The 15826-nt window shown below is 44.2% G+C and overlaps 1 protein-coding gene across 1 annotated transcript in view; it reads left to right on the top strand.

Moving 5' to 3' along the window:
- grm5b (glutamate receptor, metabotropic 5b) overlaps window positions 1-8148 on the top strand; it is a 35634-nt gene extending 27486 nt beyond the window's left edge. Inside the window, exons 10-17 of the mRNA XM_068745575.1 lie at window positions 101-227; window positions 3098-3215; window positions 3291-3477; window positions 3708-3866; window positions 4387-4512; window positions 4609-4791; window positions 5556-5722; window positions 7077-8148. Of these exons, the coding sequence (XP_068601676.1) occupies window positions 101-227; window positions 3098-3215; window positions 3291-3477; window positions 3708-3866; window positions 4387-4512; window positions 4609-4791; window positions 5556-5722; window positions 7077-8148 (2139 nt within the window). The remainder of the gene's footprint in view (window positions 1-100; window positions 228-3097; window positions 3216-3290; window positions 3478-3707; window positions 3867-4386; window positions 4513-4608; window positions 4792-5555; window positions 5723-7076) is intronic.
- Window positions 8149-15826: the final 7678 nt, after the last annotated feature.

The following is a 15826-nucleotide window of genomic DNA, read 5'->3' as shown; positions in this document are numbered from 1 at the left end:
CAGCTGGCGTGCCAGAGTTGGCACGTATAAATTACCGAAAACACGCAGTACACGAGGGGGTGTAGAAACACACTGACATCGTGCGCTCTGTCCCTTCCAGGTGATCCGTAAAGGTGAGGTGAGCTGCTGCTGGACGTGCACTCCCTGCAAAGAAAACGAGTTTGTGTTTGATGAATACACCTGCCGAGCCTGTGAGCTGGGCTACTGGCCAAATCATGGCCTCACAGGTTAGGCTGTGTTTTTGTGTGGGTCCCCCCCCCCCCCCCCCCAACATTTAGGAGTAGATAGATTACACATAGACTTCCATAAATATCCTGTATTATCAGTGCAGGAGAATTGATACCAGACATTATAGCACACATAACATGAATTAACAAAGCGGTGGCAGTCACGCCTTCATGCGATAGATGTTCATTTAGGATCTGATTACGGTGCAAAGTGCTGTGCAGCTGCTGCAGCACCTGTGGCAATCAAATTCATCTTTCAAAATCACTTGTTTGTGACACGATGGGCCCCTGAATCAGAAAGATGTTGATTAGCTTGATCAGTGCATTCCGGAGGGAGCCCCCAGAGCTGGTTGCTGGGCCCGTTGTGATTATGCATGAAAGCTAGTGAAGCATCAACGCCGAGGCAAATTTGCAGGTATGCGTCGCTCATCCGCCTGCCATCCAAATGAGCAAATTATTTTCTCTTATTCAGACCCGCACCCACATGCACATTTTTCTGCAGCTCTACTGGTCCCTTTTAGGCTACTGTATATTGCCTTTTCTATTATATTGACCACCATAGGATTCAGGGGGATGTCTCTATTAATGTCTATTGCATTTAGGTGATTAACTGTTGTCTCAAACTATGTAGAGAGGTTGCTTTATAATTGTAATTTTAATTATAATTTAAGATAATAAGTTATTTTTCAGACAAGCAATTTCACTGTATTAACCTGGACTGGGTATTTGACCTTTACGATGTGTAGATAAACAGAGCATCTAATAACTTTCAATCATAATAAATCCTGTGGCCATTTTAGGAGATTTAAACTATAATAATAATGTGCCTCATGCATAAATGTGTACAGCATCTATTTATTGTTTCTTCTGTTTGGGGATTTATGCAAGTTATGTAATGAATATCCTCCCGATGAATGAGATTATTTCACCCACCTGCAGTCCATCTATTCATAATCGCCATGCTTCTTTTTTTGTTTTTTAATGCTCTGCCTGATCTGTGGATCAACTGCATGACCCGTGGATATAAGTGTGATTTGTGCACCGTTGTCATACCTGTATTATTATCCAGTAAGTCCTGCATCAGATTCACGAGACACAGAAACAGAGAGGAGATCCATCCCTCCCTTTTCCTCCCCTCTGCTCCCTCTCTCCTATCCCTTTCATTTCATGGTCGTCTATGTTTTAATTATTTTGCATCAAGAGCGGCGTTCGATGCATTTGAATGCCCCCCCCCCCCCCCACATTGTGTTCAAAGCAGTAGGTTATTGCCTCGCTGTGGTTTTCGGCTGCTCATTATGCAGCTAGCTAGCTCCTCAGCAAGCCCCAATGATTAAAACATGAGGCGAGACCTATTGAAAATTCAGATTGAGCTTCTCGGACACAAACGGAGGTGTCCTTAAACTAAAAGATTCATTGTGAAAAAGAAAGGAGCTAGTGCACGGACAGTGTTGCTTGGCGTTCCCCATGCATTGCTTTGTGTTGTTAATGTGCATTAGTATGGGTGCATGACTCACTTCATCAACAATAAGTGCTGCGTGTCCCCCAGTGTTGGGGGGGGGGGGGGGGGTATGAAATGGAAGTAATGAGGTGTAAACAAACGGCTTGCCCCATTCCTCTTGCAGACATTTTGATCTCTCTCCCTCAGGCCAAAAAAAATGAGAGAGCGAGAAAGTATTTTAGAGATGAAGAGATGAAGCAGCAGAGGGAGTAGAAGTGTAACAAGGCCACATCGTGCAGGGACACAGGTACAGTGAGTAAGATGAGCTTAGAAAGCAAAAGGAGTTTTACAAGACAGCAATACGGGGAAAGAGGGAGTGACAGATGAAGGAAATAGTGAATGTGAAGAAGAGGGGGGGGGGGGGGGGGGGGGGAGAAAGATGGAGATTAATAATAAGCTGCAGCAAAGGGGGGGAGGGGGGGTGAAGGAAGCAGAAAAGAGGAGGATTAGTTGGGATTTGAGCCTCTTCACTGATTGGTAACGTTCCACAGTCTAAATCCGAGGATGTTCGAGGGAGTTTGCTTCAAAACTTTATATTCACCCCCCCACCCACCGCCAAATGTTTCCCTTCCCCTTAATACACCAGTTTGACTTGGGGTCAAACCATTAACAGACATGGTCAATGTACTTCTGCTGCTCTTAAAAAGATCTATGAGGGAAATCTCTAATTGGACATTTATGGTCCCAACATGTGCATGAATGTGGGTGAGATTAATTCGAGCATATCGCTGCTGATTTTGGAGGCGGGGCTACACACCTGGAAAGCTCACCAGTTTATCTCAGGGTATTTTACATTCATTTGCACAAATCTAAATGAATATAAACTTAAACGGCACTTATGAGTGAACCAGATCCTCTGCAGAATCCTTTGCTTGACTTATTCTCCATCTGTCTGTCTCTTAGCATCACCTTGGCTGCAGTTTGGCAATTATGCTCCTTAACGACATCGCCGATGTGATGGATCATATTGGCCGTGTTAAATACAAAACCATTCAATTACACAACTTTTTTAATGACTGCTCTGCCTCTTCTGCTCTCACTGCTTTGGCACTCCTATATTACCGTGTGTATGTGTGTGTGTGTGTGTGTGTGTGTGTGTGTGTGTGTGTGTGTGACAATGATTAGAAGAGACAAAGGGAGATTAAGAAAGTTAAAGGAGGGCTACAAAGTATCTCCCATCTGCCACAGCAGTGAACACTGAAGGAGGACATGAAGTTTTGATCAAAGAAATGTTGAGGAGAAGTGGAAAAGAGAGAACTTAAATAATAAAAATGGACATGGAGGGAAATACTGAGGATGGAGTCTTCTTATCTATAATTGCTGGGCCTCTATGAAAATCTGTGAAAAAGAAAAACACCTCCTGTATTCACAGGCTGTGACGCTATCCCAGTGGAATACCTGCGGTGGGGAGACCCCGAGCCCATTGCTGCTGTGGTGTTCGCCTGCCTTGGACAAATGGCCACATTCTTTGTCACCGCAGTCTTCATCAGGTAAAAAAGAATCACGTCTGTATGAAATCCACATAACATGCTGTTCCTGCATGTAACGGTTTGTCTGCGCTCAAGGTTCCGGGACACCCCAGTGGTGAAATCTTCCAGTCGAGAGCTGTGTTACATAATCCTGGCAGGGATTTGCTTAGGGTACATGTGCACCTTCAGCCTCATCGCCAAACCCCACGTCATCCACTGCTATCTCCAACGACTGGGGATCGGCCTGTCGCCCGCCATGAGCTACTCGGCACTTGTCACCAAGGTGAGGGGTTTGTTGCGTGAGGAGACGCCCCGTCTTTGCTACCGGCTTTGATGATCAGGAATATCTAGGGAGGGGGAAGCTTCTGATGCTGGAGAGTTAGCAGCAGGGATTCGGGAGTTTCTAATAATATGTCTGCATAAAGGGTGAAGGCAGTTCTCCAGAGTTCAGACTCGATGCATTCAGTATATAGTCCGTTTAAAGGCCTATATATGTTTCCGATCTGCTCCCAGACGAACCGCATCGCTCGCATCCTGGCAGGCAGCAAGAAGAAGATCTGCACCAAAAAACCTCGCTTCATGTCTGCCTGTGCCCAGCTCATCATCGCCTTCCTCCTCATTTTGCTGCAGCTGGGAATCATTGTGGCGCTCTTCCTCATGGAGCCACCTGAGGTAAGCGGTGTGTGTATAGGTGTGTGTGTGTGTGTCTGCTTGTCATTGTTAGTCTGACTCTGTTCAGATTCCTGCTTTGTGGGGAAACTCAGTTGTTCTCCTCGATCTATCCATTCAGTCTGCATTTTGTCAACATACTTGTATATTACCGTATATTATATATTTGTATATTTTCTGGTGTTAATCTGTTTAGTAGACACTTACAACGAGTGTCGTTTCTTTCATTATTTCCTGGTTAGCGGGGATTTTTAGTGGGGATTTCCTTATAGGTAAGAACCAATGTGAGATTTAAGGGAACATTTAAACGGATACAGGAGTAAGTAGATCAATACATATCACATAATCTAAGCCATCTACTAATGTATTTTTTTATCATCTTTATTCTTTGCTAGACTTAAATCAGTTTCTTCTAAATCCACTTTGGTCACACATTTGGAAACGCGTTTTCGTTCTGGGAGAAGATGGACCGCTCGTATCAAACCGCTTTAATTACGGGCCTCATTTCCTCCTGACCTCACAGGTGATCCATGACTATCCCAGCATCCGGCAGGTCAACCTCATTTGCAACACCACTAACCTGGCCGTGGTTGCCCCTTTGGGATACAATTGCCTGCTCATCCTCAGCTGCACCTTCTATGCCTTCAAGGTAGTGGGGCCGAGTATTTTCATCTGCCCACAACTTCCTGGATGGAGTGGAAATATTTTGAAATATTTACTTACATTTGATCTCTCTGTCTCCCAGACCCGGAATGTCCCGGCTAATTTCAACGAGGCTAAGTACATCGCCTTCACCATGTACACCACCTGCATTATCTGGTTGGCCTTTGTACCCATTTACTTTGGCTCCAACTACAAAATCATCACCATGTGCTTCAGCGTCAGCCTCAGCGCCACCGTGGCTCTGTGCTGCATGTTCGTCCCCAAGGTAAAGCTCAAAATGCACGTGGCTCCTTCCTCAGTTGCTGAGCCATTTATTTCTCCACAGGCGTCGGCCTCACCGAAGCTTAATCTTCAGCTTTAAACGTCCAAAAAAGCCTTTTTCTGATTGCTTGTAGGATGCCGCGGTTATAATCAGTCTAAATCAGCGTGTATTACGCCGCAGTATATGCCACGCCATAATACAAATTGCCTCTGTTGAATCAGCCGTGATTGTGTTTTGCAAGTTAGTGCACCCTGAGGGGCTCCTCTGTACAGCCCGAGTTAACTTTTATGTCCTCTTCCAGGCAAACGCAGTCACGTTGTGCGTGCAGTAATCCACAATGTGTTTCAGTGTGACGGCTGCGATGACAAGGCTTGTGACCACGTTGGTCAGCTGACTGTAACAGTATTAGTAGAGTAGGAACGCTCAGGCTGCACTCACAGAAAAAGGAAAAATGACTTAACACCAAATGCACACGTTGAGATGGAAAAGAAAATCACACAATTCCCAGGAAAAACCCATTTGCACTCGAAAAGCAGCAGAGACGAAATCAATGGCTGCAATCAGTTGGTGTTAGAGTTTTATTCTTGAAAGGTGGTTCATGACTGCCTTCACCCCCCCCCCCCTCCTCTAAAAAGTCATAGTATTTCCAAAAATCGATGCCTTGATGTACCGGTAGGTCTTTGTGCTCTCTGTGCGTTATTAAAATCGACTGAACCTCGTTGTACACTATTCGAATAGTTAAAAACGGTTGTTTTATTCCTCATCAGGTGTACATCATTCTCGCCAAACCAGAGCGTAACGTGCGCAGTGCCTTCACCACGAGCACGGTGGTGCGCATGCACGTGGGCGACGGCAAATCCTCCTCAGCCGCCAGCCGCTCGTCCAGTATGGTCAACCTGTGGAAACGGAGAGGCTCTACTGGAGAGACGCTCAGGTAAGTGTGTGTGCGTGTGAGTGTGTGTGTGTGTGTGCAAGTGTGTGTTTGACCTCTCTGAGATATTGATTCTCTGAATCCCTCGAGTCTGTTCGGCTGTTCTTCTGACCCTATAATTGCTTAATGAAGATGTGATCCCAAAGAAGATGGGGTGAGGTGGAGGAGAGAGAGAGGGGGGGGGGGGTGAACCGAGGGAGAAATTTGGGAATCAGAGAAAGTGCTGTGGACAGTATGGGCAGATAGATTAAAAGCAGCCGTGATGGAAAAGGAAAAGAAGAGACCAATGGAGCGATGTGAAAAGGAGAGACTTCATAATTTTCACATCAGACTCACAGCCGTCCACAAGTCATCTTCAGTGGCAGGGGGGAACCAATCAGAGGACACAAAGGGGAGTGATGCACGGCCACTTGCCCGGAATGAAAAGGAAAGAAAATAGACACGAGCACATTTTCATTTGTCAGCAGGTTACTCCAGCTCACTCTGCCTGGCAAGCAAGATTTTAATCACGATCTCACGAGAAATGTCAGGAGGGCTTCCCATCTCTGTTACTTTTATTCCCTTCTTGCCCTCTCCATCTCTTTACAGCATCGCCCTCCGTGGGTGGTGGAAATTGGCAGGGCCTATCTGTCTCCTCGGTGATGAGCTGGGAGCCGTAGTCTTTAAGATGTATAGCTTGAGCAGACAGACATGCACGAAACCAGCTGAACTACTGAGGGGTCGCAGTGTGGTGGCCGTTAGTCAAGGCCTTCAGGGTACCTAGAGAATCAAATTAGCAGTGTGTGTGTGTGTGTGTGTGTGTGTGTGTGCGGACACGCATTGTGTGTCTCCAGGGTAATTTGGGGTCGTTCCATCGCCAGCCACAGCGGTGTGACGTGTAATCAGGAGATCCACTATAGATTAATCACACTAATTAACCTGACAAAAGGATGAGACAACGGAAGGGCAGAGGATGAAGCGCCGTGACGGAAGTTAAGCAGAAAAAATCTGTAAAACGAGAGGAGCTGACAAAGAAAAATTAACATACTGCCGGGGAAAAATAGGATAGAAAATGAATTAGAATGAAATGAGGACCGATTTTCTCAGGTTGATTCAAATCTCCATTTTCAGTGTTAGTATCTGTTACTATCTTTATTCATGATAACATATTTATGGACAGTTTAATGTTATTTCATGTTTTTTCCTTTCCTTTTGATTTGCTCCACAAAATAAATTTATTGTATTTAGTTCTTGATTATTCCAGAACACCATGATGGATCGGATCAGCTGTGTGATTATCAGCTAAATCTACTCCTAATTGCTAAACACAAGCTCCTCTTTCTTCCTTCCTTCCTTCCACTTCCTCCCTGTCCTCCAGCTCTAACGGTAAATCGGTGTCTTGGGCGCAGACGGAGCGCAGCGGTTCCCGTGGCAGCCACCTGTGGCAGCGGCTGTCCTTCCACATCAAGAGGAAGGAGAACAACCAGACCGCCGTCATCAAGCCTTTCTCCAAGGCTTCTGAGGAGCGTTACTGTGGAGGAGGGGGCCTGCCTCCCCACGTCCCTCTGCCCTCCCTCCCCTCCATGTCCTCCCTGCCCAGTCATACCGACTCCGTCGCGGACAAGACCCTGTATGAGCTCCCCGAGGCCGAGGAGCGCTACTCCATCACCTATCAGCCACAGACTCCTTCGCCAATCAGCACGGTCAGCCAGAGGCTGGGGGCGGCCTTCGTGGAGGATCCCCACATGGCCGGCGTTCCTATATACACGAGCAGCATCTGCAGCAGCGGCAGCAGCCGCGGCCCCTCCAGCAGCGGCTCCATCGCGGCGGGGAATGACGGCCGTTTGGTTGCCATGGACGATCGTCCTGCTGTGCCCCAGAACACCCTGATGGATCGGATCAGCTGTGTGGTGAACCGCTTCACCGCCAACATCACGGAGCTTAACAGCATGATGCTGTCACCCTCCCCGACACACTCGCAAAAACACGCGCCTCCTTCTCCTCACCTCGCTGACCCGTACTTGTTGCCCCGTGAGATCCAGATGCCGCCCACTGTCACCACCTACGCCGACGTCCAGCCCCTCCCACCCGTCGACTACGGCTTGGTGGGCGGTCGAGGCGGCTGCCCCGCCCATCCTGCTCCTCATTCTCCCTACCCCCTGCCGCCGCATCGCCCCCAGACGTCCCCGTCTCTCTCCCCCATGCGAGGAGGACCGATAACCTGCCTCGCCGACTCGCCCCTGAGGAGGGAGGAGTTGGAAGAGGAGCTCATTGCTTTGACGCCGCCGTCGCCTTTCCGGGATTCCCTGGACTCCAGTAGCGGGTCACCCATCTCAGAGACAGGCCTGTGCCTGCCCCCAGTCCCCTCCCATCCTCCGCCCTCCCCACCCACACCCAGGTACAGCAGGCTGACACTCAGAAACTACAGCCAGAGTTCATCCTCACTGTGAGAGATGGAGACGGCAGGAATGGGGAAGAAAAAAAAGTGAACAGGAGCGTTCAAAAAAAAAAACAACGGTCCACATGGTGGGAAGAGGATGGAAGAAGCGGAATCCATTCATCCTCAAGCGGAGCCGTGGACGGCCGGTTGGCGAAGACACCACGCTGTGACAGTCTGCTGTGTCTGTGTTTACATGTTTGCAGCGAGATGTAACTATAAGATAAGAAGAACCTTTGGTCACGCTGTATTTTCTCAGTGCCGGTTTTCACAAGCGGAGCGCGAACAAACTGCAAAAATGGACACCATCTTTCTTTTTTGGCGCCTGTAATGCCAGTAAATACCCTCTGAGGTTCAGAGCTACGTATTTGGGTAGTGGCCTTGAGGTACCACGGCTATCAACTAATTATAGATTGTGTGTGTGTGTGTGTGTTGTGTTTTCGGCTGTGTGTTAATCAACAGCGGTAGAGGGTAATGGCTGCATAGCGATGAAGGGTATCGATGGCGCAGGACTCCTTAAACCCGTATGGACTAAACGGAGGTTGTCTCTCACACGCACACACACAGGCATGAGCACATTTAAACAACACACAACGTAGGAGGGGGAAAGAAAACGTGTAAATATACGAGAAGTTGTGGATTTTTCTGTCGTGACTAAATCCAGCGTTCTTCTGACGAGTGCGTCGTGTTAACACATCAGTCTGTACGCTACTCTGAAGGAGTTCTGATCCGTTCGGCTCTTCCCTCCACACATTTCTCCCGCTGCTTTCTTTTATCCCGCCAGTATTCCAGTAGTTTTCTAATCTTCCAGTTTTCCAGTTTGAATGTATATTTTCGATATGATTCCTGAAGTAGTTGGGACCAAACCTTTTTGTACCTCTCTGCCTGTGACTGGAAGAAGAGGGCGAGGAGGAATCGACACAAAACCAGGCCCCGTTTTTACCTCAGACATTTTAGTCATTAGTGGATTATCGATAGAAATCTGACCGCAGAGCTTCTCTTTTTGTGTTTGATTGCCGATCCCGTTTGAGAGGCGTGGCTGCTCTTTGAGCAGGACACGCGTCGCTCTGTCTTTTAAAGTCAGTTGAAATCGCAAGGATTTTCTCATGTCGGTGGACACAGATAGATTCAAGCAGGGGAGAGACCCTCCCCCCCCTCCTCCTCCTCCTCCTCCTCCTCCTCATCTTCGACCAATCATCCTTTGCGTAAGAGCTTAGACCTGTTTGAACTTCTCTGCTCTTTGGAGACAAAAAGAGACAGGACAACAACAACAAAAAGTTCATGTTGAATGGACGTTAGAGGGGGGTATCGATCTTCTCATAGGAAGAAAGCAAATCAGCGAATTGCCAAAATGTCAACCCTTGGAAAGAAAAAAGCAAGTTCTGCCCTAATGAGACAGAATCCAAATGTCATACTTCTTATGCTGGGAAGAAACTTGTCAGTGAATCACAAGATATCTGTTCATATATCTCCCTATTTGAGACTTTATGTACAGAGAGGATGATACTGACGTAAAGTTTGAAGTTAACGCGTCTTCAAATTCCAATGGGAGACGTATGTGTCGACCAGAACTTGCAAACGACTTCTTTGCATATCTGATCTGACTGTTTTGAATTTCAATTTAAAAACGTAACTCACCAGGGTCGACATTTGAAAGGGACTTGCAAGCAGTGCTGTGATGTGATGCGTTCAACTAAGACGCTTTTGAGAAATGGGGCTTTAGTATTTTTTTTTCCTGCTCCCTCCACAGAGGAGGAAAACAGCAAATTCAAGACAAAACAACAACAAGAGAACAACAAGTCAGATGCTGTATGAAACACAACACAAACATTTTAGCCGAGAACATAAGAGGATTGTTCCCAGCGCCAAAGACGTGTATTAGCATGTCAGGTTTTATTAAAGGTCATGGGGGAGTTGGTATCACAGTGAAAATTTGCACTTCAAAATCCTGTGTATTATCGCCCCTAAAGATCTCCACACTTCCTGCAGAGTCTGCATCCGTCCGCTGCGACGGCCGACGGATGCAAATGCAGCCCGTGTTCGGATTTCTATTTATGCTCCGCAGTAGCCAGAAAGAACAAACTCAGACAAAAGTGATCCTGTAAATACTAAGGGCATGCACGGACCGTTCTCTTTTTGTATCAGACGAGATTTGTTTGATTTGCATATCAACAAAGGTGGAAAAAAAGAAAAAAAGGGATGTTGTTTGAACTATGTTATAACATCATACAGTACCAATATGTGTTACGACTAATGAAACTGTGTTTACTACTCAGAATGTGCGAGTGACCTTTCCTATTCAATGTCTTGTAATTCAACAATGTAATAATAATGAATAGTAATATAATTATTGTGCCAAAGGGGTGAGGGGAGGGTTCTGCTTACTAGTTTGTGGGTAAATAGGTTGTTTCAAGAAGCAAAAAAAAGAAAAAAAACCCTCTAAATATATATATAAATGTAAAATTGTTTCTATTGTTTTGGATATTTTCTATATAAATACACATTTTCCAGTGCAAAAGCAATATTATCCAGACGTACACAAGGGGAACATCTGAGGGGTTTGTTAAATCGTAACCATGGTTTTAGGGTGTTGATCTTGCTCATCCTTCTTTCAATTTTTTTCTGGTGTGAAAATTTGACAAGAAAGACGACGAAGTTAAATCATCTTCTCTAAATCTATATGATGATACATTTTGTTAGTTCTCTTCATAAATGTGGTGCCGTTACCTATTTTTTTGCAGTGTAATCTTCTTGCTTTGGATCTGTGCTGTAGTTCCACGTTTTATTCTCGGCCCAGTTTCGAATCAAAGCTTCTAGTCAGAGCCCAGTACACTCGAGACCTGGCTGCAGTGAGACGCAATCTGCCTATAAAGATGGAAACCTGATTTGCTGCAGCTTCACTTCCTCACTTGACTCTCTAGTCAGAACAAGACTAATGTCAAAAAACGAAACATGCAATTAACATCTGAGGCATTGGGGAGCGACTTTTTCTTTGATATGATAAATTGTGAACGATATTTACATGCAAAAACAGGCACTTTGCGTTGTAATTTTTGACATGATTGGTTGTTGTGTCAAATTGCTACATGGGATTCATCACCTCTACATCTACTCATCTAATCGGAACAATCTGGGCCTTTGACCCGCTGTCCAAAAATAAACGTGTTATTGTTGACATGTCGGCGGGGGAGGAGAGCTGCTGTCACTTGGCGGCATTGAAATCCGGTTGAGGGAGTAACCAGGGTGCTGACTTCAGCACTTCAGCATCGTCTTATCAGCTTCCCGGGGCGGGGGTTCGACACTAGTGCTCTACCTCCTCAGAAAAAAGACGGGATCAGCAGTTCACACCCCGCCGCTGTCTTTATTCTCTGCTCTGTGACATCATCCTGTCCAAAAATCACACGTGACCAATATATCACAGGGTTGTCTGAAAACGGCAGTAAATCAGTTTACAGAGATTTATGGCTTGTGAAAAATGCACTGAAGCGCACAGGGGTTTGATTTGTCACCTTTTTTTTGGATCCATATTGAGAACAGTTTTTCAAGCCCTCTTCCACTCAAATCCAATCGTCAGCGGGTTTTTACACCTGTTGAACATTCTCTGTGATGATACACGCAGCAGTGGCTCTGCATGGGAATGTAAAAAAAGTTGAACTACAGTACAGTGACAAAGCAGGAAGAAGTGTTTTAGGAAAAACTCTGAGCTTTCTGCATTAATGCCAATGCTCCACATTTTAGCTCTACCTCAAGGATCACAGAAGCGTACCAGGAATATTAATCTGTCCTGTAATCTCGGTTATAAACATTTCCTCTCGTATTCTCGCCAAAACATGAGGATAATGATGGGTAAAATCTTATGCTCGCCAGAAAGATGATCTCCTGATGACATTTACCCCCCCCCCCCCCCCCAAAAAAAGCCATTGGCTGAATTATTTTCATAAATGCACTCTAAAGAATTAGATTGATAATCCCTGTGCTGAAAAATACTTATAATCCAGACATGTTTATCTGCTGATCAGAGCAGGGAAAATGCAAGGTAATTTATTTTATACTGTTAGAGGGAAATAATAAAACTGGGCCACAGTCCTTGTTTCTCTGGTTCCGAGGTAGAAACACAGAATTCACAACTGAAGTCATAAAACTTTACAGTTAATTACAGAAGATGATGATGGTACTGATGAGGGATAGTTTACAGACGAAGGAACCTGCTGTAATGATGGAGCCTGATCGATTTGATGCAGAAAACAGAGCATTGTTTACCGTGTAAACACCACATGGGCACGTAGTTGTGTACACGCTGTCCTGGACAGGCTGGGAGGGGTTTGTTGAGTCAGTCCTTTACCGCAGGCTGACATTATAAATTCTGCATCATGATGAAGACCTTCCTGAGCGTAATTTTATAGATGTGTCTCATAATACTTTTATATTCTAACAGTTAAATGAGTGACTACGATTGTTTGACGAGGCTGAAAGGAGATGGCTATAGAAATTCTTGTACAGGCCGAGATCATTCACATTGATTGTTATTTATGTTAATTTTTGAAATCAAGCAACAGTAAGAATTTCATTCAATCCCAGTGTCAGTCATTTGTGAGGCAATACCTCATGTAAATAATAATAATAATAAAAGTGTATTTAAGATTCAGGCAGATAATTGCAGAAAAACGCAGTAAATTAAATGAAACCGAATAAATGCATCATTAGAGCTGATGATTGTGGAGTGAGACCCGGCTCGACGGCTCTTTATCGGACTGAAACATGTATTTCATATCTCAGTCTGATATGCAGCTGGAGATAAATGCACTCTACAGACTATTTACCTGCAGATTCAGCACTCTAATAAATTGCACTAAGCGCTGTGAGATATTTACATATTTGATGAATCCACATTTGCAGCTGCCTGGTTCATGAAACCAATCCCCTTTGGAGGTGACAAATAGATGTCTTAAAAACCATGAACTGTTTGAAAGATTCTTGTCACAAGTTGCTCCTTTTTTGTTTTACATAACTTAAAATATGGTTGTTAACTCAGCCAGAGGAGATATGTTGTTGAGAAGTAGGAAAGGACTTGTGTGTGTGTGTGTTTATTTGGCTTAAGAATTTATGATGATGTGGAATAAAGTAACGAGCAGGTCTGTGTGTGTCTGTAGGAGAAAGCAGGTTACACGATTTAAAGTATTATGATGATTTGTGAAACGTATCAAGTTCAACTCTTAACATTTTTTGTTTACAGTAGAATAAACAAAACTGAACTGTGATGTCAATGCAAGGCATGATGGGCATCATTATGCGTTTGAAAGGTCACAACATGTGGTTGTGTGCTTCTTAAACGCTATGATACTGATGGATATATAATGTAAATGCACAGTTTCTTATTTATTGTTGACAAAACAAACAAAGGAAATCTCCATTGATATACCTGCTGTAAATACTGATGAGACGGTGTGCGCCGAAATATCGGCACGGAGACAAATAGCTGGAGGTGATGTTTACATACTTACACCTTGATTTTATCAAGACGATCACTTTCTTCTGTTTGTAGTGATGTTTTACAAGCCTGGAAGCGAACATACATGCTTTTGGGTTTTCCCCACAAACACTGAGATGAACTGATGACCTGAGAAGGAAATTCAATTTACAACAAAGCAAGCGCTGAGTTTTCTTTTTCTTCAGAGAAGGAACAGCAAAGCCAGGCTTGAATTTCAGCAGCTCCCCGGACTCCAGTGATGCTTGATCACAGTGTCGACATATGCCCCTCCGCTCAGTGCCAACGTTCTCTCAGCTTTTATTTTAAGGGTTACGACATTTCCTTTTTCCTTCTTTTCTTTTCTTTTTTAAGCTTGGGTGGATAAAACAGTACAGAATTTTAATTGAACTGCAATTAGAATTACAGACACTTCTGTTTTCAGATTGCATCTATTTTTTCCATTCAATTTGAATGATACTATTTTCTAAATGAGATGTTGGTTTTCCACCCTCCGGGGACATGCGGCTGCAGATCATTTGACTGAACTTGCTGTTTTTGGTTTTTGCATTTTTGTTCCACTCTGATGTTCAGAAATGTAGAATGTAATTTGACGCTTTATATCGGTGTGATAATGGAAGATAGTTTTATATTTGGATATTTGATTCTCTGTTTAATATTCTCACTCGGCTTTGTGAAACGTGCAATGTGAGAATATATGGCTCTACCTGTTTGGAATATATAGTCTGTTTCTAAGTGGCTTTTCCGCGGGGGCGGAATTTTTTATTATTATTACTGTCTTTGCCCAGACATTTTGTTTTAAATCAGCCTCAACCAATAAACAGATTCCAGACAGTTTAGCGACGTCTGAATGAGACTAAAGGATTCCACATTGTTTGTCACCGACGCTGGGGCCCCGTTCACAGGCTTTTGGGAGGCTCCCAACAGACCTAAACAGGATCCTTCTCTTCGCCAAATTAATGAAGCGTTATGTACTTGTTCCAAATTGGCTCACGGAGTGCCGCCTGCGGAGGCACTTCTGTGGGCTGATCTGTGCCCATTGGGAACACTAAAGAGAAAGGAGTGTGGGCCGTGTTAACCGGATGTTCCCTGTACTTTTAATTTAATATTGCTTTTTATTTTATCAGAGGACAGAAGAAACAAGAAGGGAGCTTTGAAAAGGACCTTGGGGCAACGGTTCACATCATTTTTCTGCTGCTTTGGTGCAATAAGCACATTTAACTCTGCGTGATTCAAGTGTTGGCAAATAAATCCACTTTATGAAATCCCCAAAATCACTTTATGATATTTCATATCATCGTTGTCCCGTCCCACAGGACAATACGGTGTGGCTCTGATTCCACTTTCCTTGCATCTTGACATAGATGTTTAAAGCAGGAGGGGCAAAGATACGAGGCGGAAGAGCCAAAATCATTGCAATCTCAGTACCGAAAAAAGAAAGTCACTGGGTACTAAAATTTAAATAAGCATAAAGCAGCTCCAACTGCCCCGTGTACGAGGATGCTACTTTCCTCCTTTCTGCAAAAACACTGATTATTTTTTTTAAGTTACCAAGATGGAGCCACAAAAGCCTTCCCAAAATAGAACTATTCATTATCCAACACACTTTTGTCCTCATTAACTCCTCATTGAAGCATTGCTCTCTTTGAGTTTTCTTACTGGGATGACTCCAGCCCCCCCCCCCCCCCCCCCCAAAGTCTCTGTGACAAACATACATCAGTGTGGTAGAGTAAAAAAAACAAAAAAAAAAACACACACAACAAAGGAAGGGGTTTTGATTTTTTTTTCTTGTCATTAATCAGTGTATAAGTATCATTGTGTACTAGAAAGTACATTTGATTCATTATTAAAAAAAGCACTAATTAACCTAGTCTTATCCATCTTTTCGACCTACAGCTATTTAAATGTGTACTAAGATGCAGCATGCGCAATAATCGGTCAATCCTTTTGATGATCATAAATGAAAGCATCCACTATGAATTACGAATAATTAAAAAAAAAAAAAATTAATCATTGCCATATTGTCACTGGAAATTCAACAAGTAAACATTCTTTTCTTCCTTTGGACACATTTTTTCAATGGTAAAATGGAGAATGGCGATGTTAACGGCGAATAGCTTTGTAATTCTATAGTAACTATCCAGACGGGTATAAGGATCACTCTCAAATGGTTTTTTTCCCCCATCAAGATCCATCCAGCAGTTTT

Source organism: Brachionichthys hirsutus, chromosome 11 (assembly GCF_040956055.1).
Source record: "Brachionichthys hirsutus isolate HB-005 chromosome 11, CSIRO-AGI_Bhir_v1, whole genome shotgun sequence".
Taxonomy (NCBI): Eukaryota; Metazoa; Chordata; class Actinopteri; order Lophiiformes; family Brachionichthyidae; genus Brachionichthys; species Brachionichthys hirsutus.
The sequence above is the reverse complement of the archived record's forward strand: the minus strand, read 5'-3'. Positions and strand labels throughout refer to the sequence as shown.